At 35.9% G+C, this 24,095-nt stretch overlaps 1 protein-coding gene across 50 annotated transcripts; it reads right to left on the reverse strand.

Moving 5' to 3' along the window:
* Positions 1–556: 556 nt before the first annotated feature.
* On the reverse strand, positions 557–4,472 carry LOC112782775 (uncharacterized). Of its 50 annotated transcripts, none has more exons than XR_011879168.1 (6): positions 4,012–4,445; positions 3,710–3,782; positions 2,991–3,218; positions 1,797–1,911; positions 1,546–1,664; positions 557–1,076 (listed from the first exon to the last, which is right to left on the reverse strand). XR_011879168.1 is itself a non-coding variant. In XM_072230729.1 (6 exons), the coding sequence occupies exons 5-6, from the start codon at positions 1,621–1,623 to the stop codon at positions 682–684; spliced, it is 447 nt and encodes a 148-aa protein (XP_072086830.1). In that variant the 5' UTR covers positions 1,624–1,664; positions 1,797–1,911; positions 2,991–3,218; positions 3,710–3,782; positions 4,012–4,445; the 3' UTR covers positions 557–681. The 50 variants fall into 50 exon arrangements, 20 of the variants coding, with proteins under 20 accessions (XP_072086830.1, XP_072086823.1, XP_072086820.1 ...); XR_011879178.1 differs by having other exon boundaries at positions 1,513–1,664; XR_011879172.1 differs by having other exon boundaries at positions 1,546–1,672.
* Between the last annotated feature and the right edge of the window lie 19,623 nt (positions 4,473–24,095).

A 24,095-nucleotide genomic window follows, 5' to 3' on the forward strand; every position in this document is an offset into this window, starting at 1 on the left:
GAAAAGAAGTACAATGATTTTTATCAAACTGTACAATGATTTTTGTCAAATTTCAGAGGAAATCAATATAAATTGCCATTTAAAAAAAAAACATTTCAGAGGCAAAAAAGGATGAAATACAATGCTCATCCTTTAATCTGGAAGTTAAAAATTTCCATGCTAAGTATACCTACCTATCATCACTAATTTCAATTAGCAACCTTACAAATATATCATTTTCCCTCTCACTTCTTAATTCTTGATAAGTCTGGTCAACTCTATGATTTTTGTCTAACATATTTTCATGAAAGACTCAATAAAACTATAGAGTTGTGCAGGATAAGCACTGTAAAGTGTAAACACTGAAACTTTGTATGATGGACCTGTTATGATATATATATATTTTTTCATTGTAGGTATCATTACCTATTTTTGTTTGGACATAAACTTTCTGTGAATGATGTAGCTACTACAGTATATGCATGCCAAATGAAAGTGGCAGCCCAAAATACAGAACTAAGTGACAAAAATGACAGCATCTAGTACACATTATTCTGATTTACATTTACTATCAATATAACAGCAGAAGATAGGTGTATTTGTATATTGAAAAGATGTTCTTAGTACAAAAATCACTGCATTCCTATATTATCATTGGATACAAAAACATTCTAATATATTTATAGATATACAAAAGACATCTTATGAATGACTAGGAGAAGAATCATTACCATCATCTTCATCTATGAGTTTAACACCATTGTTTTTAAGGGCATTAACAATAGCCCAAACCTTGGTTTGGCTCTTAAATCCCTTCTTCTTTATTTCCTTAGTTACATTGACATAAATTCCTCTTCCTTGTCCATCCTTAAGTCCTTCAACTTTGAGACGCATGGCCAATATCTCCCCAACAACAGCAGCTGCTTTCGCATTGCAGGACCGGCCACTCTCAAGTGACTGTTTAATGGAGTGCTCCGCTGTGGAGGAGGTTGCTACAACATGACCATGGTTTCTATCCACAACATTTGCCGTAATGTGTTTCAATGATATGAATATTCTCAGCACGTACCGCTTCAAAACAGTCATTCTTCAGTTATCTAATGGCAGATAGAAAATTAAGCACACAAATTAGTTTAATAAAAATGAAAGGGATGACTAAAAGCAATGCCACACATAATGAAAGGAGAAACCAATGTCTTGATTACAAACAAGTCATTAACATTCTTGGTTGCAAATTAATTATTAGAAGCAAGGTTCTGAAAACCGAACCGGTCATCAATCCATTCTAGTCACTGGTTTATTGGTTCATAGGCTCAACCAGTCTAATCGTGGTTCAACCGGTAAAACCGTTTTATAATAAAAATAATAAATAAATTATAAATAAACACTCTAAAACATAATTATAGTTTAATATGAACTTTAAAATATCTTCTAAATTTAAAGCATTACATGAAATATCATCAATCAAATCTTATGATCTTTCTTCACAGACAAGTCACTTATAACCTAGGAAATTATAGTACTATTCTTAACTGCCTCAACAAACTGAAGAATCTCGGATTCAACCTTTTCGACTAAATTGGCTTTCACTGCTGCAACATATAATGCGGAGGCATATTTTCCAAAGCCACCAAACATAACCATGCTTGATTTTCTTGACAGTTTCCAAGCCAATGATAGGAAACCTGCCATACTTGAGTCTAATGTTTTAAGTCACAACAAAATCATACTAAATAAATTCAAGTGCCTTGGAAAATGATTAAATAGAATTCAACTTAGAATGAGACTAAATCAAGACATATGGAATCAAATCTCACATCAACAAAGGGCCCTGCTGATACTATGAATAAGTCAGATGCCTTCCAGCGATCTCCAATAAATTGGGTCACTTCCTGTGATGGTCGTGCCCTTAAATGCTGACCATTCATCCACCTGAATAGAAGACAAGGAATAAATTTAAGAAACCATAAATAGATATTTATTGTATACTTTTAACAACAATGCTTTTTAGGAGTAAGAAATATATAACTCAAAATTCCCAATATAAATAAACTAACTAATAATTGTCACTTTGGGCTCAAATTTTGTGTATTGAGGGATCCATGTTATGTCAGCTAAGTTTCCTGGAAGCTATTTTATTCTTCTAGGGGCTTGCCAACCTAACTGGTTAATACTGCTGAAACAACTTAATTGGGTCAATAACTTTAGTTTGCTGAAACAAGGTATTTTGTTTTTCAAATTATATTTATTGTGTTTAACATTTGAATATCTGTTCGTTAATATAGGTGCTTGCCAACAAGAACGTGCACCTAAAGATACTCATTGATCAACTGCGTGATCTTCTCTCTGATATATCAACGTGGCAAAGTCCTTATTCAACCTGAAGATTAGGATGAACTCTTAAATTTGAGGATAGTATCATAAAATGAAAACCTGAGTTCAGAGTACAGTAAATGGTAATTATGCCTCTTGATATTCTAACACTTGAAGTTGCATAGTTGATCACAAAAGGAATCTTTTCCTTCCCTAAGATTATTGTTTAATGTGAGTTTACGATTAGAATTTTTTTTACTTAACTATTATCAAAGAATTAAGTCATTGTATTGTTATGACAAGAATTGTATTTGTTACCTTACTTTTTTTTTATATAGGTTTAAGATTGCTGCCTATTATTTTCAGGTCCAATTTGAAAATTGCCATATTCATTTATTTGATTTTGAGAAATATTTGATTAAGGGATGGGAAAGTGTGGCTGAGGCTTGTGTACTAGTGGCAAATCTATCTCCCTGAACTGTGAGATAACTTCTATGACAAATAAATTGTGTAAATCAACAATAAACACCAGACCACACTAACAGCAGCTCTCAATTGATAAACCCAATCAAAGAACAATCAGCATTTAGTTATGGATTTCAATAAACACCAGACCACACTAAACAGAACCAAGAAATCAGTAAACAGAGCATAAAAGGAAGAAGAAGAACTGAAGAAGTGAAAGCAGGGCCACTAACCTTCGACGGAGAGAAGGATGGCGAGCGGTGACCCGATGGCGAGCTGCTCCAAGCCTCGAACAGAGAAGTCAGGGAGGATGGGGACGACGTGCAGAGCTACAAAAGAGAGCCTGGGTTCAGGACACGGGGAAGGAGGAAGAAGCGGAGGCCGACAACACGGACGGCGGCGGCACGGCAGCAGAACGGTTGAGGAGGAACTAGGGTTTTGATTTGGTACCAATTTGAACACTGCTACAGTCAAAGGGGGGTTTGAAGAATTCAGTTTCGTATAATTTGAAGAATTTATAAAACGGTTTTACCGGTTGAACCACGGTTAGACCGGTTGAACCTGTGAACTAATAAACCAGTGACTAGAACGGATTGATAACCGGTCCGGTTTTCAGAACCTTGAAGAAAACAAAATCAACAATCAAGTTTTCAACTTAACAAAAGTACTAATCATCAAAACTAAAAAAATCAGCAACAATTCCCATAATCAGCAACATCATTTCAATACCATAATCAGAAAATCAGCAACAATTCCCATAATCCTGATTTCTGAATCAAAATACACATCAGCAACAAAAATAAAATTGAATCCATAGTTGGGAGCCACTCAAGAAGCACCACAAGATTGATGCATCTTGAAACCAACAAATACTGTAATGGCTTTATAGATCCTTGAAGTTACTGGGCAAGGTCACCAAATTTGGCATAGATACAAAATGTAGAACTTTTACCTCAAATTGGAATGTTGATCATTATTTCCCTCTGATCATTCTAGCTTGGCATAATCATCAACTACCAAAGTATCTAACAGAGGAAAATGTTCAATATCATGAACAAAATAAAATGGTTCCAAGTCACAGCAAACAAAATTCAAAATCCAATTAACAAAAATCATGAACAAAATTAAGTAATTAACCAAACTAAATGATTCCTAGTGACAGAAGATAAGATATAATATAACATCACAAAGGTGATGAACATTGTAATTAAGACACAAAAAGTAACTAGAATATGAAATCAGAAATTTCAGAACCTGTAATCACAAGAATTAGGACACGGTGACGGAGGCACGGTGAACACAGAGAGCGCGCTCCAGCGCTCCAACAGAGGGGACGACGTCAAGCTCCTGCGACGGCGCCGAGCTTCCACAGGCGACGGGGCTGCGGGGTTGAGCTTCCACAGGCGATGATTCCTAATACCACCACGGTCAGTTCCGCCCGGCGGCGACAGCACCGTCCACTCGTTCGGCGATGAGACCTAGCGACGCGAGGAGATGGGATCCAGGAGAAGAGGATCGGCGACGGCGAGGCTGGACGCTGGCTGAGGAGACGAGTTTGTCGGCGACGACGGCGCTGGGCACTGGGCGGTGGCTCCTGGCCTCCTGCTGCTGTTGGCTGGGAGAGAGAAAGAAAAAGGGGCCAGGGTTCCGTGGGTGGAGAGAGAGAGGGGGCTGGGTTCCGTGGACTTGTGTGCGAGTGAGGGGAGGGTTTATATATTTTTTTTATTTTTTTCATTTTTTAAAAATAAATAACCGGAAAAAAACCGTTCGGTTCAAACGGTTTACCGGTTAATCGCCGGTTCAATCGATTTTTTATAGGTTTTTTGTTAGACGGTTTTTTGCTTCAACCGAATCGGTTAGTTGACCGGTTCTCGATTAACCCGGTTGATTTGTCTGATTCGGTTCGGTTTTCAAAACAATGGTTTTTTTGGTAGAACATTATGTGTGTCATTTAGGTGCATCTTGATCTATTTTAGTTATAAATTTTGATGTTTGAAATTATTTATGAAATTTTATTGATAAATTATGTATAATTTATTATGTAAAATGTTTAATTTTATTAGTTTATAAATTATTAAATTTAAATATTTAAAATTATATATTGAATTTTTAATAATTTTATTTAATATTTAATTAAACAGTTTAAACCCCGGTTGAACCTAGGTCGAATTATTGAACCAGTCACTTTACCAATTCATTGACCGGTTCGGTTCTCGCAACCTTGTTCACGAATGAAGGTGGCACGGGTTGGATTTTCTTTTCTTTTAAAAAAAAAACTCAAAACAGTGTCATTTATTCTGAACCGGCCAGTTCAGCGGTTTTTGAACGGTTCACAAAAGGACGGTTATAAACAAAAGATTGGACTGTTTTATCATCGGTTCCCGGTTGGACCAATTCGACTGACTAGTCCGGTCCGATTTTCAGAACATTGATTAGGAGTAATAAACATGAAGGATACACCACTAAATCTGAAATTATACATAAAAGCAACATTTACATAACGAAATGAAATATCTCAAGTGCATAACATCATTGACACACTAAAATTTAAAATCATGAAGAGTAGTACAATGAGCGTGACATAGCAGATAAAATGTATCAAACTATGAAAATCTCAAATATGGATATAACATGTCACATAGCTTATGAACATTACCCAAATAGGTAAACAAGGAATCAACCTTCAATCCACTTATTCAAACAACAAAACTAGAAATCAAGAGATCAAGGAATAATAAGAATAAGGAACCATTAGTGTAAGTAGTAACCATGATCTCACTAAAACAATACTCCACACAATAAACTAATTTTGCAAAGCACATGTAGTTAAGGCATTTCATCAAACACATCATGAGCAAGTAAATAAAATGAAACGCTTACCGTAGCCATTCAAAAACTACTAAAACTGAACAACGAATTCTCGAGAGTCCAATAGCTCAAAACTCAAAAGCTGGAGTTTAACAATAGACCAAAATATACATTGATTTTAAGTCAAAAATACTTTGAGAGGGAGCCAAAGACTTTTTATACCAAATTGGAAGATAGAAATAAAAAATATTTATGAAAATGGTTCCAGTTCCAAAAGTATTTACTTACACTTCCTTAATTATTATACAAATTAAAAAATAAAATATTTCAAAATATCACTATCTTTCATAAAGAGAAATTAATGTCACTTAAATAAATAGAAAAGAGGTACAATGAGTTTAGTCAAATTTCAGTGGCAATCAATATAAATTGCCATTTAAAAAAATCATTTTTGAGGCAGGAAGGGATGAAATACAATGCTCATCCTTTAATTTGGAAGTTAAAAATTTTCATGCTAAGTATACCTACCTATCATCACTAATTTCAAGCTCCCTTGATTTTCCCTTAGAAAAGTCCAAGAGACAGTGGTCATGGTCAGTCTTGGCTGGTGGTGCACAAATCCCCACACCTTCGTACAGCTGTACCAGCAAGTGCACTGGGTCGTCCAAGTAATACCTGAACGAGTTAGGGTCGATCCCAGGAGGATTGTGGCTTGAAGCAAGCTATGGTTATCTTGCAGGTCTTAGTCAGGTGGATAGAAGAATTGGATTTGGAAGATGGAATTATAAAGATAATCTCAAAACCTAGATGAATATCTGTGATGGATGAGGCTTGGAGTTGATTTGTCTTTCTGAATTAACTTCGGTATTACTGCTCTCTTTGCTTGTGAGTGATTTCTTCAATGGCAGGCTGTATGTGATTGACACTGGTTTGAGCAGCTGCCAATACTCCTCCAGATCTGAACCCCAGGTTTAGTGCGGGTCTATTCTGATTGAGGGTGAAGCTTCTGCAGTTCATTCTCCTTGATGATCCTACTCAAAACGCCACAGACAAGGTCAAATCTTCCGGATCTGAGGATGCTGCACCTTAGGTTCTAGCCTCTACCACAAAGGCCCTAATCTCCTCGTAAATCGGCTGAACTGATGTCTCAAGAAGTCCCCAACGAAGTCGTGCATTAGCCGTCTGAGAGACGTGTATTCAAGCTGGTGGTTCATCATTGTCCGATGAAAGACGCACTCTGAACCCATGTAGAATGTGATAACCTTATGCCAGTTCAACGCATTCGTATTGATGAAGAACGAATATACATCTTAGAATTAATCAAATACGGATCGAAGAGAAACAGTAATATTTTTATTCATTCATAGGATTTAGCAGGGCTCCTCCCCTCAATCTAGGAGGTTTAGAAACTCATGCTGAAGAGAAAAATACTATGGAAAAATGTGAATAATGCTGAATGGTGTATGATGTCTCTGAAAATCATGTAAAATACACTTTAAATACTAAATAGATGACTAGTAAAGGTACAACAGTCTATTTAGTGCTAAAATTCACTTCTAGGGCCCACTTGGTGAGTGTTTGGACTGAGCTTTGATGAGATCCACGTGCTATGAGGTTTCTTGGGCGTGGTACGCCAGCTAGGGGGTCCTCTTTGGGCCTTTGGACGCTGGGCTCTGCTCTTTGGGCGCTGGACGCTTGGAAGGGGGCAGGAAGCTGGTGTTGGACGCCGATTTTGGGCCTTCTAATCCAAAGCAAAGTATGAACTATTATATATTGCTGGAAAGCTCTGGAAGTCAGCTTTCCATAGCTGTTGAGAGCGCTCCATTTGAACTTCTATCTCTCCAGAAAAGCTCTTCCGAATGCAGGCAGGTCAGATCTAGACAACATCTGCAGTGCTTTCTCTGTCTCTAAATCAGACTTCTACTCCAGCTCCTCAATTTCAGCCAAAAATTACTTGAAATTGTCCAAAACACAAAAACTCAGTGGAATCCAAAAATGTGAATTTAACACTAAAACCTATAAAAACTAAATAAAAACTAAACAAAAACTACTAAAAACTATATGAAAGTGATGCCAAAAAGCAGATAAAATATCTGCTCATCACAACACCAAACTTAAACCATTGCTTATCCTCAAACAACTAAAAACACAGTAGGATAGAAAAGAAAATTAAGATACAATAAATTTATAAGTTTTAAATGAAGCTTAGTTACAATCAGATGAGCGGGACTTAGTAGCTTTTTGCCTCTGAATAGTTTTGGCATCTCACTATCCATTGAAACTCAGAGATGTTGGCATCTTTAGGAACTTAGAATCTGGATGATATTATTGACTCTCTTAGTTAAGCTTATTTTGATTCTTGAACACAGCTTTCTGAGTCTTGGCCGTGACCCTAAGCACTCTGTTTTTCAACATTACCACCGGATACATTCATGCTACAGACACTTTAACTAGGTGAACCTTTTCAGATTGTGACTCAGCTTTGCTAAAGTCCCCAAATAAAGGTGTCCAGAGTTCTTAAGCACACTCTTTTTGCTTTGGACCATGACTTTAATCGCTCAGTCTCAAGCTTTTCACTTGACACCTTCACGTCACAAGCACATGGTTAGGGACAGCTTGGTTTAGCCGCTTAGGCCAGGATTTTATTCCTTTGGGCCCTCCTAACCACTGATGCTCAAAGCCTTGCGCTCTTTTACCCTTGCCTTTTAGTTTATAGGGTTATTGGCTTTTTCTACTTGCTTTTTAATTTTTTTTTTATTTTTTGCCACTTTTTTTTCGCATGCAAGCTTTTTCTTTTTCTGTTTGCTGCTTTTTCTTGCTTCAAGAATCAATTTATAGAATTTTCAGATCACCAATAATACTTTTCCTTTTTTCTTATTCTTTCAAGAGCCAACATTTATAAATTTCAACTTCAAATATGCACTGTTTATTTCATACATTCAGAAAATAAAAGCAGATGACACCACATCAAACTAATTAAACTAATCTTATTTTAAACTTGAAATTCATGCATCTCTCAATTCTTTTCAATAAAAATTTTTATTTAAGCAAGGTGAGAGATATATGGAACATTTTACAACTTAAAGACATCAATGCAAATGATCATGCAACTAGAGTAAGAAAACAGAAAATAAAATAGACAGAAAACAGAAAAATAATAGACAAGGAGATAAAGAGAATAAATCCACCTGGATGATGATGGCTACTACTCCTCCTTGAGGATCCAATGTAATGCTTGATCTCTTCTATGTCACTCCTTTGTCTCTGTTGAGGCGGCTGCACAAGTTTATGTGCATGCTCTCTAGTTTACTCCATCCTCTTCTTGTATACTTAAGAGTGGTAGAAGTCACAAAGCAAAGCTTTTGCAACATCAAACTTAAGAGTTTTGCTCATCCTCGAGCAAATATGATCAATGGGGAAGAAGGTGGGGTAGGTGGAGCTTCTGTGGGACCTCTTGGTCCTGAGAGGCTAGGGAATTCCAAATTCCCTGCTTCTCTGCATTGGTGTTTGAATGCCCAGGGGCTGCTCCCTGGCTAGCGTTCAACGCCAGTAATGCTCCCCTCTTGGGGCGTTGAACGCCCAGCAGGGGTACTCTGGCTGACGTTCAACTTTAACACTCTTTCTGGAGTGTTCTGTTTCACTATTGTGAATTCTGTCTCTTGACTAGTGCACATGATCATGACTCTGACAACTGAAAGAAAAACAAAATGAAAAAAAATAAATATGGTTGAGTAAAGTTGGGTTGCCTCCCAACAAGCGCTCTTTTAAAGTCACTAGCTTGACTTTTAGCTCCTTAAGGAGGTGAGTAAGGGCTCAGATTTTTGCCCCTAACAGTGAATTTTCTTCCTGTCCTCTCATGAATGAGCTCTACATACTCTAGAGATAGGACACGACTCACTATATGTGGTAGGAATGGATTCTTAGTGAAGACAACTTTCATGCCAAGTGAGAGGCCTTCAGTTGGGACTTTCTTGTCCCTCCAGCCTTTAGGTACTTTCTTCTTAGTACCTTTGTGCTTAGAGCTTCTTGAAGGTTTCCCAACACCAAACTTAGAATTGATGTCTGGGGGCTCAGTAAAGCTCTGCATAGAAAGAGAGGATTGGCACACTAGGTGTTGCACAGTTGTCTCTTTCTTATTAGAGGGAAAATTAGGATTGGACATCTTAAATAAGATGTAGTCATCTCCTAATTGGAAAACCATTTCTCCCTTAGCTACGTTAATCAAAGCTTTTACAGTAGCTAAAAAGGGTCTTCCAAGGATGACACAGTCATCATCATCCTCTCCAATGTCCAAGATAATGAAGTTTGCAGGAATGTAGTGGTTTTCAACTTTAACCAAGACATCCTCCACTAAGCCATATGGCTTCTTCATGGTCTTGTCTACCATCTCTAAAGAGATTTGTGCAGCTTGTACCTCAAGGATTCCCAATTTCTCCATTACTGAGAGTGGCATGAGGTTGATGCTTGACCCTAGGTCACATAGAGCCTTTTCAAAGGTCATAGTGCCTATGGTGCAAGGAATCAGAAAGCGTCCAGGGTCTGGAAGCTTCTGTAGGGGTGAGCACGGGTCAGTTTGATTCGGATTTATGGTAAAATAAGAACCGAACCGATCAAAATATAATTGGTTTGGTTTGGTTTGGATTTACATTTTTTTGTACATGTACCCAAACCAAACCAAACTGATTAAGAACGGATTGGTTCGGTTCGGTAATTGGGTACCCGATGACTTTGAAATTCATAAAAAAAAACCAAATTTTTATCTTAAAAATTCAACAAGTACAGTAAACATTTAACATCAATAGAAATAATCCAAACATGTTAAACACCAAATACATTAAAAACTAAACTCATTAAAATCCAAACATATTAATAATGAATAATCATTGTCTAATGAAAAAGCCATATATATATATTTTTTTTATTTTTTATTTAATTAATATATGATCAGGTTCGCGGGTTGGTTCGGGTTCCGCACCCCCAAAATCGATACCCGAACCAATCACTAACAAAAGCCATCGGTTTGGTTCGGGTTGGACCCGATTACTCATTGGTTTTAGAACCAATTTAATTGGTTCGGTTCGGGTTCGGATGGATAATCGGGTACCCGCTACCCGTGCTCACCCCTAAGCTTCTGAGGTAGCTCTTGCTGAACCAAAGCATGGATTTCTTTGGTAAGCAGTGGAGGTTCTTCCTCTAGAGGCTTTATACCAAATAGCTTGGTATTTAGCTTCATTAGAGCTTCTACGAAACGAGCAACTTGCTCTTCCCTAGTGTCTTCATCCTCACTTGAGGATGAGTAGTCATCAGAACTTATGCACTGCAGAAGTGCATTCAAAGGAACCTCTATAGTCTTTATGGTTTCCTTTGATTCTAGGCTAGAGGGTTCTTGAGTGGGATTCAGGCACTCAATGGTTGTGCTTTGGTTGGTGTTCAACGCCAACTCTGTTAGCTTATTGGGCATTGAACGCCCTTGCTGTCCACCCTGACTGGCGTTAAACGCCAGTCCCCCTAGCATTCTGGGCGTTGAACGCCCAGCAGGGATGTCCTTGCTGGTGTTCAACGCCAGCTTCCCTGAGCTGGTGGGCGTTGAACGCCCAGTGAGGGGTTCCTCACTAGCGTTCAGCGCCAGAAAGCCTTCCTGTTTGGGCGTTCAAACACCTAGTGAGGGCTTCCTCACTGGCGTTTAACGCCAGGCTTGCTGCCATTCTGGGTGTTGAACGCCCAGTGGCGTTCAATGCCTTCCCATTCTCCTCCAATTTGGCCTCAACCTCCATGGTTATGGCCTTGCACTCTTCTCTAGTATTAACCTCAATATTACTAGGAAGAGTGTCAGGAGGAATCTCAGGAATCCTCTTGCTCAGTTGACCAACCTGTACCTCCAAATTTCTAATGGAGGACCTTGTTTCATTAATGAAACTATGAGTGGTCTTAGTGAGGCTGAAGACTAGAGTGGCTAAGTCAGAGAGGCTCTACTTAGAGGTCTCCATATTCCCTTGAGAAGATGGGAAGGATGGTCTGTTATTGAACCTATTCAGGTTCCTACCACCTTGGTTGTTATTGAAACCTTGCTGAGGTTTCTGTTGATCCTTCCATGAAAAGTTAGGATGCTTCCTCCATGAAGGGTTGTAAGTGTTTCCATAGGATTCTCCCATGTAATTCACCTCCTCCATGGTGGGTTGATCAGGATCATAAGCTTCTTCTTCAAGAGAAGCTTCCTGATTACTGCCAGGTGCAGTTTGCATCCCAGTGAGATGTTGAGAGATCATGTTGACTTGTTGGGTCAAGATCTTATTCTGAGCTAGGATGGCATTCAGAGTCTCAACTTCATGAACTCATTTCTTCTGAGAGATTCCATGATTAACAGGATTTCTTTCAGAAGTGTACATGAACTGGTTGTTAGCAACCATTTCAATGAGTTCTCTTGCTTTTGTAGGTGTTTTCTTCAAGTGGAGGGATCCACCTACAGAACTATCCAAGGAAATCTTGGATATCTCAGACAAGCCATCATAGAACACGCCTATGATGGACCATTCTGAGAGCATGTCAGGAGGACATCTCCTGATCAGTTGTTTGTATTTTTCCCAAGCTTCATAGAGTTATTCACCTTCTCTTTGTCTGAAAGTTTGAACTTCCACTCTAATCTTGTTCATCCTTTGAGGAGGAAAGAACTTAGCCAGAAAAGCATTTACAAGCTTTTCCCAAGAGCCAAGACTCTCTCTTGGTTGGGCATCCAACCAAAACTTAGCTCTGTCTCTTAAAGCAAAGGGGAAAAGCATCAACTTATAAACTTCAGGATCAACTCCATTAGTCTTTATAGTATCACAGATATGTAAGAACTCTGCTAAGAACTGATGTGGATCTTCCAGTGGAAGTCCATGGAATTTGCAGTTCTGCTGCAGAAGAGAGACTAACTGAGGCTTAAGCTCAAAATTGTTAGCTCCAATGGCAGGTACAACAATGCTTTTGCCATAAAAGTCAAAGGTAGGCATGGTGAAGTCACCAAGGACCTTTCTAGGCTCCTCTTGTGGTTCGGCCATGTCTCCTTGTTCTTGTTCAAAACTTTCTGAAAGGTCTCTTCCGGAGTGTTGTGCTTTAGCTTGTTGTAAATACCTCCTCAGAGTCTTCTCAGGTTCAGGATCAGGAATCAAGAGGGATTCTTTATCCCTGTTCCTGGTTATAAACAAGAAGAAAAGAAAGAAAGAAGAAGAGACCACGCTAATAGGCAAGAAGCTCCTCCTTAAAGTCAGAAGTAGAGAAATAAGAAGAAGATAAAAAATAAAAATAAAAATAAAAATAAATAAATAAAATAAGTAAAGAAAAAATACCTTGGATATAGTAGATAAAAAAAATAAAAGTAGATAGAAGAAGTGAAGATGGAAGAGAAATCACAAGAAAGCTTTCTGTGCCAATTGGCAAGAAGCTCCAAGTGAAATGTGAAGAGAAAGGAAAGAAGATAAAGAAGTTGAGGTAGACCAAGAGAAGGAAGTAGAGTTAGAATAACATAGATGTGAGATGAAGAGTAGTATAAATAGAAAGAGTAAATAAGAATTAAAATATTTTTATTTTTATTTAATTAATTAATTAAATTAAGTTTTCGAAAATTATGTTAATAATTTAAAAAGAATTTAAATTTTAAATGTAAATTTCGAAAAATAGAAGAGAGATGAATTTTCAAAAATTGAGAGAGATGAGAGTTAGTTAGGAAGTTTTGAAAAAGAAGAGAGAGAAGAAGGAGAGATATTTTCGAAAATTAAGGAGGGAAGAGTTAGTTAGGAGGTTTTGAAAAAGATGAGAGAGAAGATAAGATATTAATTAAGAAAAGATAAAAATAAAAATAAAAAGTAGAAAACAAAAAATAAGATAAGAAAAAGATATTAAATTTAAAATAAGATAAAAAGTAAGATAAGAAAAGATTTTGAAATTAGAATTTGAAATTATAAAAAGATAAGATATGCAATTAAAAAGATTTAGAATTGATTTTAAAAAGATAAGATTTTGAAATTTGATTTTAAAAAAGATATGATTTAAAAATTTGAATTTTGAAAAAGATAAGATAAGATTTTTAAATTTTGAAAAAGATATGATCAGTTTTGAAAAAGAAAAGATTTTTGAAAAAGATATGATTTTTAATTTTGAAAAAAAATTGATTTTTGAAAACTTGATAACTAAGATATGATAAGATAAAATTTTAAAATTGAAATCTAAATTTTATATGTAATTTTCGAAAATTATGGTTAGAAAAGATATATTTTTTTAAATTTTTTGATGAAAGAGAAAAATACAAAAAAGACACAAGACTTAAAATTTTTAGATCTAGCACTCTTGTTTTTCGAAAATTTGGAGGGAAACACCAAGGGACACCAAACTTAAAAATTTTAAGATCAAGACACATACAAGATTCAAGAACACTTTGAAAAACACAAGAACACCAAGAACAAAATTTAAAGACTCAAAGAACACAAGAATATAACAAGAACACCAAACTTAAAATTTTTAGAAAACCAAATCACAACTTTCGAAAATTAAAAGAACACAAACACAAAAACACCAAACTTAAAGATGACACAAGATTAAACCAAAGAAAATATTTTTGAAAATTTTTACAAAGAAAGACTCATAGGACATGAAATTACCAAGAACATAGACACATTCAAGAAACAAGGATTAAACAAAGAAAAGAAAAATATTTTTGAAAAGGGTTTTGAAATTTTCAAAAAATTTGAAGAAGAAAAATAAAGGACTTTAATCAAAATTATACTCTTGCAAAAATCAAAGTTTTAACAAGAACATAGATTTAACAAAGAGAAGAAAAATATGTTTGAAAAGGTTTTAATTTTTTCGAAAAAATTGAAGAAGAAGAAAACAAAAATTAAAGACTCAATTAAAATAATGTATGTTTAATAGAGTGCTCCGCTGTGGAGGATGTTGCTACAATATGACCATGGTTTTTATCCACAACGTTTGCCGTAATGCGTTTCAATGATATGAATATTCTCAGCACGCCGCTTCAAAATAGTCATTCTTTAGTTATCTAATGGCAGATAGAAAATTAAGCACACAATTAGTTTAACAAAAATGAAAGGAATGACTAAAAGCAATGCCTCGCATAATGAAAGGAGAAACCAATGTCTTGATTGCAAACAGGTCATTAACATTCTTGGTTGCAAATTAATTATTAGGATTTAGGAGTAATAAACATAAAGGATACACCACTAAATCTAAAATTATACATAAAAGCAACATTTATGCATAACAAAATGAAGCATCTCAAGTGCATAACAACATTGATACACTAAAATTTAAAACCATGAAGAGTAGTACAATGAGCGTGACATAGCAGATAAAATGTATCAAACTATAAAAATCTCAAATATGAATATAACATGTCACCTAGCTTATGAACATTACCCAAATAGGTAAACAAGGAATCAACCTTCAATCCACTTATTCAATTACATTGAAAAAATTCATGAACATATTCAAACAACAAAACTAGAAATCAAGAGATTAAGGAATGATAAGAGCAAGGAACCATTAGTGTAAGTAGCAACCATGATCTCACTAAAACAATATTCCACACAATAAACTAATTTGCAAAGTACATGTAGTTCAGGCATTTCATCAAACACATCATGAGCAAGTAAATAAAATGAAATTCTTACCCGTAGCCCTTCAAAAACTACTAAAACTGAACAACAAATTCTCGAGAGTCCAATGGCTCAAAACTCAAAAAGCTCGAGTTTAACAATGGACCAAAATTGGGCTTGTTCTGGGGTTTAAGCCCAAGTTTCGATTAATGCAAATGCTCCTGTCCAGAAGTGAAGCCCAAGAAGAAAAGGCTCGGTAAAAAAATGAGAGCTAAAGAGTGGTGTAGACAAGCCATGTAAAGCCAATACCAGAAAAAAGAAGCCATGTAAAGCATTTCCACACCAATCATCCAGTGTTATGCAATCAAGACCATCAGTCCTTGATAGGTGCTATAAAGAAGAAATTGAGGTGTAATTTTAAGGAACTCTTCTGGTACATATATTGAACCCATGAAGAGAGGAAAAACCAGTTGAAAAGTATTGTAACTATTGGTCCCATCACTGTTGGAAAGAACTTCAAATAAGGCCAAGTGTAGGTCACTTTAGGAACAACCAGTGCAGTTTTCACTGCAACTTATTCAACATGTAACTTACCATTGCCTATTACCTTAATTATGAGTCCATTAACACCAATTTTAGGTGTAGACACAAGCCTCAAATCATCTAAAGCATAGACATCTTGTGGTTCATTACTTTATTCAAGCACATAGGAGTCTCCCTCACCCTGAGTGTTGAAAACTGGATTAGTACTAATATCTGGTTCATTATTGAATGGTGATTGTGGTGCTACATCTACAGCAACTTCAGCACTATCATTATTATCATTATCTATATGATCACACCTCTACTTGAATATGCTTTTTCTGTAGAAGTTGACCACATCTATCATCATTGGTCGATTGCGTTGATCTCTCTATGTGCATCTCAATTCCAATGAAAGCAATGCAGTTACTTGGCTTTCCAACACTGCTGAATTGGGAAATGAAGCTGCAAGGTATGAAACAACAATCTTGTCAATTTTGTTTGTTTTATCATCCGAGACAAATCTAACCCAACTCACTATATGTTTATTTTCATAAACTAATGCTCTTTTTCCGGTTATTAGCTCAAGCAACACTACTCCATAGCTATATACGTCAAAAGTTCTGCTTGGCACTGTTGCATATGCACACTCTGTAAGAATGGATGATGCAACGATGTTAGGAAGATATTATTTTACATTAACTATTCTTTCAAGCTGTAACAAACAAAAAGTATCCCTACATTATAGCAAGCATTAGGCAGTGTTGGCAGCATGGCATACAAATTGATAGTAGGTGTAGAAAAAGGTTTAGTTACCTAGTGCCATATAGCCAGTAGTACCAGCTATACGTGCTGAAAGCTTTTGCCAAGGGAAATCAGAATGAGTATAAGAATCCTCAGCTAGGTTCCTGATGTTGGCAGTACCAAAATCTGAAATATGAAGCTCCATCTCAACATCAAAGAGAATATTATGTGGTTTGATGTCTCAGTGCACTATCGGCGGATCATAATCATAATGCATGTATTTTAGTCCCTGTGCAATTTCATCAGCTATCTTAAGCCGAACATCCCAGATTAAGGGTGGTGATAGAATGTTCCTATGCAAAATATCATGAAGGCTTCCATCATCACCATTGCACTTATATTGATTCCTAAATGATAAGTTGATTTGTAGACACATGGCTTCAAGTAACTAGTTTTGGTGCGATTTGAGCTATGAGAAGCTGAAAAACTGACACAGAGATAGGGATTGCCCAGGAATGAAGAGGGCGAGGAATTTAATAAATTCATCAGAGTTTCTGGTACATGACCATGCAAGAAATTGTATGAAACATTCAAGTTGTCTAACGAAAGTTCACCAAGAACATCCATACTTCCTGTCAAATTGTTTGAGGATAAATCCAGACTAGACAGTACTTTTAGCTTCCCAATTTCAAATAGAATTTCATCTGTCAATCCATTAGCACTCAGATTCAATCCATAGATCAGATTCTTCAACTTTCATAATGAGAGAGGAATTTTTCCACCAAATAAATTTCCACCAAGCTGTACCTCGTGAAGCTTGTTAAATTCTAAAAGAAAAGTTGGAAAACCCCCTGTAAAATGATTCTCTCTTAAAATCAATGTTGTTAAACCCGTCTAACTCCGCAAACTTGATAGGAATGATCCTTTGAGGGAATTGAATCCAACATCAAAACTATCCATTTTAGTATAATTTGACAACTGATTTTGCAAAGCACTTTCCAGGCTGTTATATGCAAGATTCAAAACCTTAAGATTCAGAAGCCAGTAGATAAAAATAGTAGATAAAATATTCATAATTTAATAACAATACATAAAACATTAATAATTTAATCAAACTATCAATGCATCTTGGTTGGTTGAGTTGAGCTGCATTTAATTTGTAAGAGGATTGAACTGATTTTTTATATATATATAAATCTTCTTACACAAAACTCATAGTTGTTTTGTGTTTATTTTATATATATATATATATATATATATATATCTTGATAATAAATTTAAAATTAGATTTAAAATTCAAATTCAAAAATTAAATTGAATTTAATCTTGATTTGAATTAATCTTTTCTATTGCACAGATAAGATAAGAATTTTTAAAATATTCAAAATTAAGTGATAAAAAGATAACAAAAAACTGAATCTTTTAGGCCTCTATATATATTTGTAACCATTGATTAATAAACCTGGGTATAACTCTTAAGTACAAGGTTTCTTTTCCCTTCAACAAATTTTATTCAAGTGTTGACGAAAGGTTGATATTCTTGTGAATACATATAGTATCTTTGTCCAAGAGGAAACTTTGCTGAATGATCTGGTATTTCTATCTATTTATTTATTCTATTTGAATAAAGTTTAATCGGTTTCCATTTTTTTCCGTATACGTAATACATTGACACCTTGTATTTCTTCACAAAAAAAGGTATGTTTGGGATTCACATTGAGAAAGAGAGAAGTCTGTTTGAGTGTCTTGAACGTTTCATCTCTATGTTTAGCAATCTTTTGAATTCTGAACCCCGAAGTGCTTTTACCTCTGAAAATACGTTCACGCCAAGCTAAAAATTCTAGCTTTTGCGTTCACGTTGGGGAAGGCTGATTACCATTAAAAAATTAGGTGAGAAATTTACTATAATCCATTTTAATATAAAAATTGCCAAACATAAAACACGTTAACACAAACTTACTTTTCATCAAACTTAAGTTTACAAAATCAATTTTATGCAAATTTTTGTTTGCAAAATATAATCCAAACACACTTTGATGTTCGATTTAAGTAGCGAATTCCAAACATAGGATGATTAAGTGAGTAATTACTTTTGGCATAGTAATGAATTATAAGTTGTATAACGTAGATATAAAACACCAACTTAGCATTCCTTACCCTGATTTTGAATCGGTCCATTTAAACCTTATTCCTTGACAAAAAATAAAAGCCTTATTTTAAAAAGGCAGATTAGATATTTTTTCGTTAACCACAATTTATCTCCAGTTCGATAAATCAAAAGATTAATTCATCGTGTACCGAGCTCCATTTAAGGTAGATTAGATTTAAAAGTTTAATTCATAAAAAAATATTTGTGCTAAATCCATTCGGCTGCTTTGGCAGGTGGGTTAATGGGCGCACATCAATTTTCTTAACATTGAATGAAGTTTGCTTATCTTCTACCTAAAGGTAGGAAGGATAACATTAAATGTAAGTATTTAATTAAACTGATACAAGCTATGAATTGTTTCCAAGCTATGAATTGTTTCCAAGCTATGATGGTATGAGGCCAATAAATTTGTTCATTGACAAATTTTTTCGATAAGATTAGTGCACTTCTCCAAACTTGATGGTATAGTTCCACTAATTCTGTTCTTGCTCACGTCCATAATCTTGAGGTTCAGATTACTCGCGAACTCTGAAAGAGAGCCGGTTAAATGATTCTCACTGAGAATTAACATGCTTAGAGTTTCACATCTTCCTACCTCAGAAGGTATGCTACCTTAAAGTTTATTGAATCCCATATTCAGAACACGTAATTATTTTCTAAGGCAGAGATTGGGTGGGATATTACCAGTGAAATAATTCATTGTAAGGTCAAGCTTCACTAGGCTGCTATTAATTCCCAAGCTTTGAGGTATAAATCCAGATAATTAATTGTCAAACAGTGAGATATTTTTCAGTTGCTTGAGATTAACCATCACCAATGGTAGTTCACCTTCGAGCTTGTTCTCATTCGAAACCAAATCCTCTAATTTCATGCAATTACCAATGGATGAAGGAATAATACCTGTCAACCTATTACTATGTAGATCCAACCTCAATAGCTCAGTCAAGTTGTCTATGCTGGTTAGGATAGGACCATTGAGATGGTTAGAGTGAAGGTTCACTTCTTGCAGTTGAGGAATTTGAAACAAGGAATCTGGAATCTCACCACTCAAAAAATTGAATGACAAGCTCATATACTGCAGATTTTGCAACTTCTTGAAGCTATATGGTATCTGTCCGCTAAAGTTATTATTAGAAAGGTCTAAGAGCTGAAGCAAACTACAGTTAATTAGCTCTGAAGGTACCGTTCCTAAGAAACCATTATTGGCCAATACAAGAGTCTGCAAGTGATGCAATTGTCTTATCTCAGGTCCAAATTGACCGAGAATCCCATGGTCAGTAAGGTTAAAGGAGAGCACATTGTGCTCATGGTTACAATGGACTCCAACCCATGAGCATGGAATGGAATCAGATGGATTCCAGGTGGAGTTGATAATGGGAGGAACAAAGGTCCAGTGTGACAACAATGACAGCAGAGTTATCCCATCAGAGACAAGAGCAGAACCAGAAAGTAATAATAAGGCAAAAAAGCAAAGAATCAACAAGAGGAGTGTGATGACACTCATAGAGACAAGTTAACAAGCTCAACACAACTAGCTAACTTACAAGAAGAACATAATAAGCTGCATTGTTCTTGCTAGAAAGAAAAACTAAGCAATTAGTGAGAATGTTATCTCCCTAGAGTGGTGTAGTTTAAGATTGACTTGGATGAGTTAAAGCAATTAGTAAATTAGATGAAAATGTTATCTCATCTGACATCATCATGGTGGGGAATAGTGAGATACCATTGGTAGTAAGTTCCAACTGAATCAAGATTTTATGCAGTAAAGTTATATTTAAAATAATAAAAAAAAGAAATCATTCTATTCTAACTTAATATATATTTCCAAACCACATCTAATAAGTACATTGAATGTACTCATAAAAAATATGAGTTTTGCTTACAAATGTCCTAAGGGTTCTAGTTAAAATTATTTATTTTGAAAACATGTTATAGTTCTTATACAATAAATGCTTTAAAAAAAATTAAAATTTGTAGTTTTCAGAGAAATTATTAACTAAATCCAAAATATAGTTACACTCTACTTGCTCAAGCTTAATCAAGAATGTAGATATAATAATTAAAAAGATGACAGATTAATTATCATAGTAATTATATGTCAGATCTCAGCAAGAAAGGATATTTTTATTTTATATTTAGCTTTGCCAAGATAGTACCTGTAACTTGTGAGAGATTAAATTGGTAAATTAATCTAAAATCTGTAAGAAAAAAATATTAGTATTTATATTTCATATTAAGACTAAATTTTAACATGCGTTAATAGAATTTTCTTCCCATGACTCGTCAACCATTTACTTCATTGTTACACACAATAACACAAGATGAAGAGTCCTTTATAGCTGCTATAAAGCAGGACATGAGCTGTGATTTTAAGAATTTCTACTGGTACATATACTGAATCTAACAAGAGAGAAAAAAACCAGTTGAAGGATTGAGTAATTATTGGTCCAGCCACAGTTGGAAGGAAGATCAAATAAGGTCAAGTAAAAGTTACTTTATGAACAAAAAGAGCAGTTACTACTACCTATTCAGTATATATCTTACCATTGCCTGTTAATTTAACTATGAATCCATCAACAACAGTTTTAGTTGTAGCCATCACATTCCAATCAACCAAAGAATCTTCAAATTGACTAAGATCTTGCCACCACCAGATAAAACCATTAGAATCTTGAGGTTCATTCTCCACATATAATGCAAATTTGTTATGTCTTAGCATTGCATCCTCTGATCCTCACTAGTTTTACCATGCAGATAGGAGTCACTCTAAGCGTCAGAAACTGGATTAGTACTGAAAAATGGAACACTGTATGGTTGTGGTGCCACATCAACAACATCTTCATTAACCATATCCACATCATCACAACTTAACCTGAATATGTTTTTCTGATAGAAGCTAGTAATGTCTTTCATGGTTGGTCTCTCACAAGGCTTCCTCTTGGTGCATCTTAATGCCAATAAAAGCACCTCAGTGACTTGCCTTGCTAATACTCTTGAATTGGGAAATGCATTTGCAATGTCTGGATCAACAATCTCGTCAATTTTGCCTATTTCTAACCAGATAAATCTAACCCAACTAACTAAACTGGTCACATTACTTTCCTCCTCAATATCCACTCTCTTTCTTGTTAGTAACTCAAGCAGAATTGCCCCATGGCTGTACACATCAGACTTTCAGCTCTGCACTATTACATATGCATTCTCTGTATCAGGGGACAACATAGCCATGTTATAGAGATACTATGCATGTATCATTGATAAACCACTATTTTATGATATATTTTGGACTGAATTGAGTGGGTTTTTGTCAACTATTCTCACACTTATACATGTAAATTGCATATTTTTAAGTTTCCTTCCCAATTTTGTGGTATGATTGAAAACATGTTTCCTAGGCCTTAAAATTGCTAATTTTTAATCCTCCTTTATTACCATTCGATGCCGTGATGTGTTTGTTAAGTGTTTTCAGGTTTACAGGACATAAATGGCTTAAAGGATGAAGATGAAGCATGTTAAAGTGGAAAGAGCACAAGAAATTGAAGACTTGGAAAGCGAGGAGCGCCATGCACGCATGGCCGACACGTGCGCGTGACCAGGAGCGTCGTTCAGTGACGCGTACGCGTGGCCAGGTGCAAGGTTCAGTGACGCGTACGCGTGATAGAGCGTCACGTGCTGCACTTAACAGAACTCGCTAGAGGGGATTTATGGGCTGATTTGGACCCAGATTCAAGACCGAAAACGTAGACTAGAGGCAGGGAAGGAGCTGAGACTGACTACACTTCACTTTCACTTTAGTTTTTTATTAGGTTTGAATTCTAGAGAAAGAAACACCTACTTTTCTCTAGGATTTTTAATATTCTTAATTTTTCTTTGAATTGGATCTAGAGAGAGCTGTTGCTACCTTCAATTGGAGTCATTGTTCTTACAGTTTTCTTCTCTATTACTTCTGTTACTTTTGTTTTTCCATTTAATTGCTTTGAATTCACGTTTGGATCTTGTTATTTTTGAATTTTATTAATGCATTGAATTATTTTTATGTTTAATTTTAGTACATGTTTGATTCTGGTTAATCATTGTTAGTGCCAATTTTGATTTAATTAATTTCTCATAATTATCATGTCTTTTATTTACATCTATTATGTGTTTATGAAAATGACATTCATGTTAATGGAGTAGATCTTCCAACTTGGCTTGGGGGTTGATTAATTAGGGTCCCTTGAGTTGTGATACTCAAGTATTGATCTGTAATTGGGAATTGCTGGCTAACTCAACTCTCACCAACTCTAGTCCTTCCCCATGAAGTGACTAGGACTTGTGGGCTAGAGTTAGTGATACCCACTTGACTTTTGATGCACAAAATTGTGATCATCAACAATGGCGCCAAAGACTTGGAGCTCTCAAACGTGAATCACACTTTGTCACAATTCCGCACAACTAACCAGCAAGTGCACTGGGTCGTCCAAGTAATAAACCTTACGTGAGTAAGGGTTGATCCCACGGAGATTGTCGGCTTGAAGCAAGCTATGGTCATCTTGTAAATCTCAGTCAGGCGGATTTAAATGGTTATGGAGTTTAAGGTGATGAAAATAAACATAAAATAAAGATAGAGATACTTATGTAATTCATTGGTGGATTTCAGATAAGCGTATGAAGATGCTTTGTTCCTCTTGAACCTCTGTTTTCCTATTGCCTTCTTCCAATCATTCATACTCCTTTCCATGGCAAGCTTTATGTTGGGCATCACCGTTGTCAATGGCTACATCCCGTCCTCTCAGTGAAAATGGTCCTGATGCTCTGTCACAACATCGGCTAATCAGCTGTCGGTTCTCGATCATGTCGGAATAGGATCCATTGATCCTTTTGCGTCTGTCACACGCCCCACAATCGCGAGTTTGAAGCTCGTCACAGTCATCCCTTCCCAAATCCTACTCGGAATACCACAGACAAGGTTTAGACTTTCTGGATCTCAGGAATGGCCACCAATAATTCTAGCCTATACCACGAAGGTTCCAATCTTAGATTAGAAACCGAAGAGATACGCATTCAAGCCATTGCTAGTAGAACAGAGGTGGTTGTCAGGCACATGTTCATAGGTGAGAATGATGATGAGTGTCACGGATAATCACATTCATCAAGTTAAAGAACGAATGAATATCTTGGAGAAGAAATACACTTGAGTTGAATAGAAAAACAATAGTACTTTGTATTAATTCATGAAGAACAGTAGAGCTCCACACCTTAATCTATGGTGTGTAGAAACTCCACCGTTGAAAATACAAAAGTGATAATGGTGTAAGCATGGCCAAATGGCCAGCCTCCAAGGTCTAGGGACTAAACGTCCAAAGATGTGTAAAAATACAATAGTGAAAGGTCCTATTTATAGAGAACGAGTAGCCTAGGGTTTACAGAAATCAGTAATTAATGCAGAAATCTTCTTACGGGCCCACTTGGTGTGTGCTTGGGCTGAGCATTGAAACTTCCATGTGTAGAGACTTTTCTTGGAGTTAAACGCCAGCTTTTGTGCCAGT

This window comes from Arachis hypogaea, chromosome 20, assembly GCF_003086295.3.
Source record: "Arachis hypogaea cultivar Tifrunner chromosome 20, arahy.Tifrunner.gnm2.J5K5, whole genome shotgun sequence".
Lineage (NCBI taxonomy): Eukaryota > Viridiplantae > Streptophyta > Magnoliopsida > Fabales > Fabaceae > Arachis > Arachis hypogaea.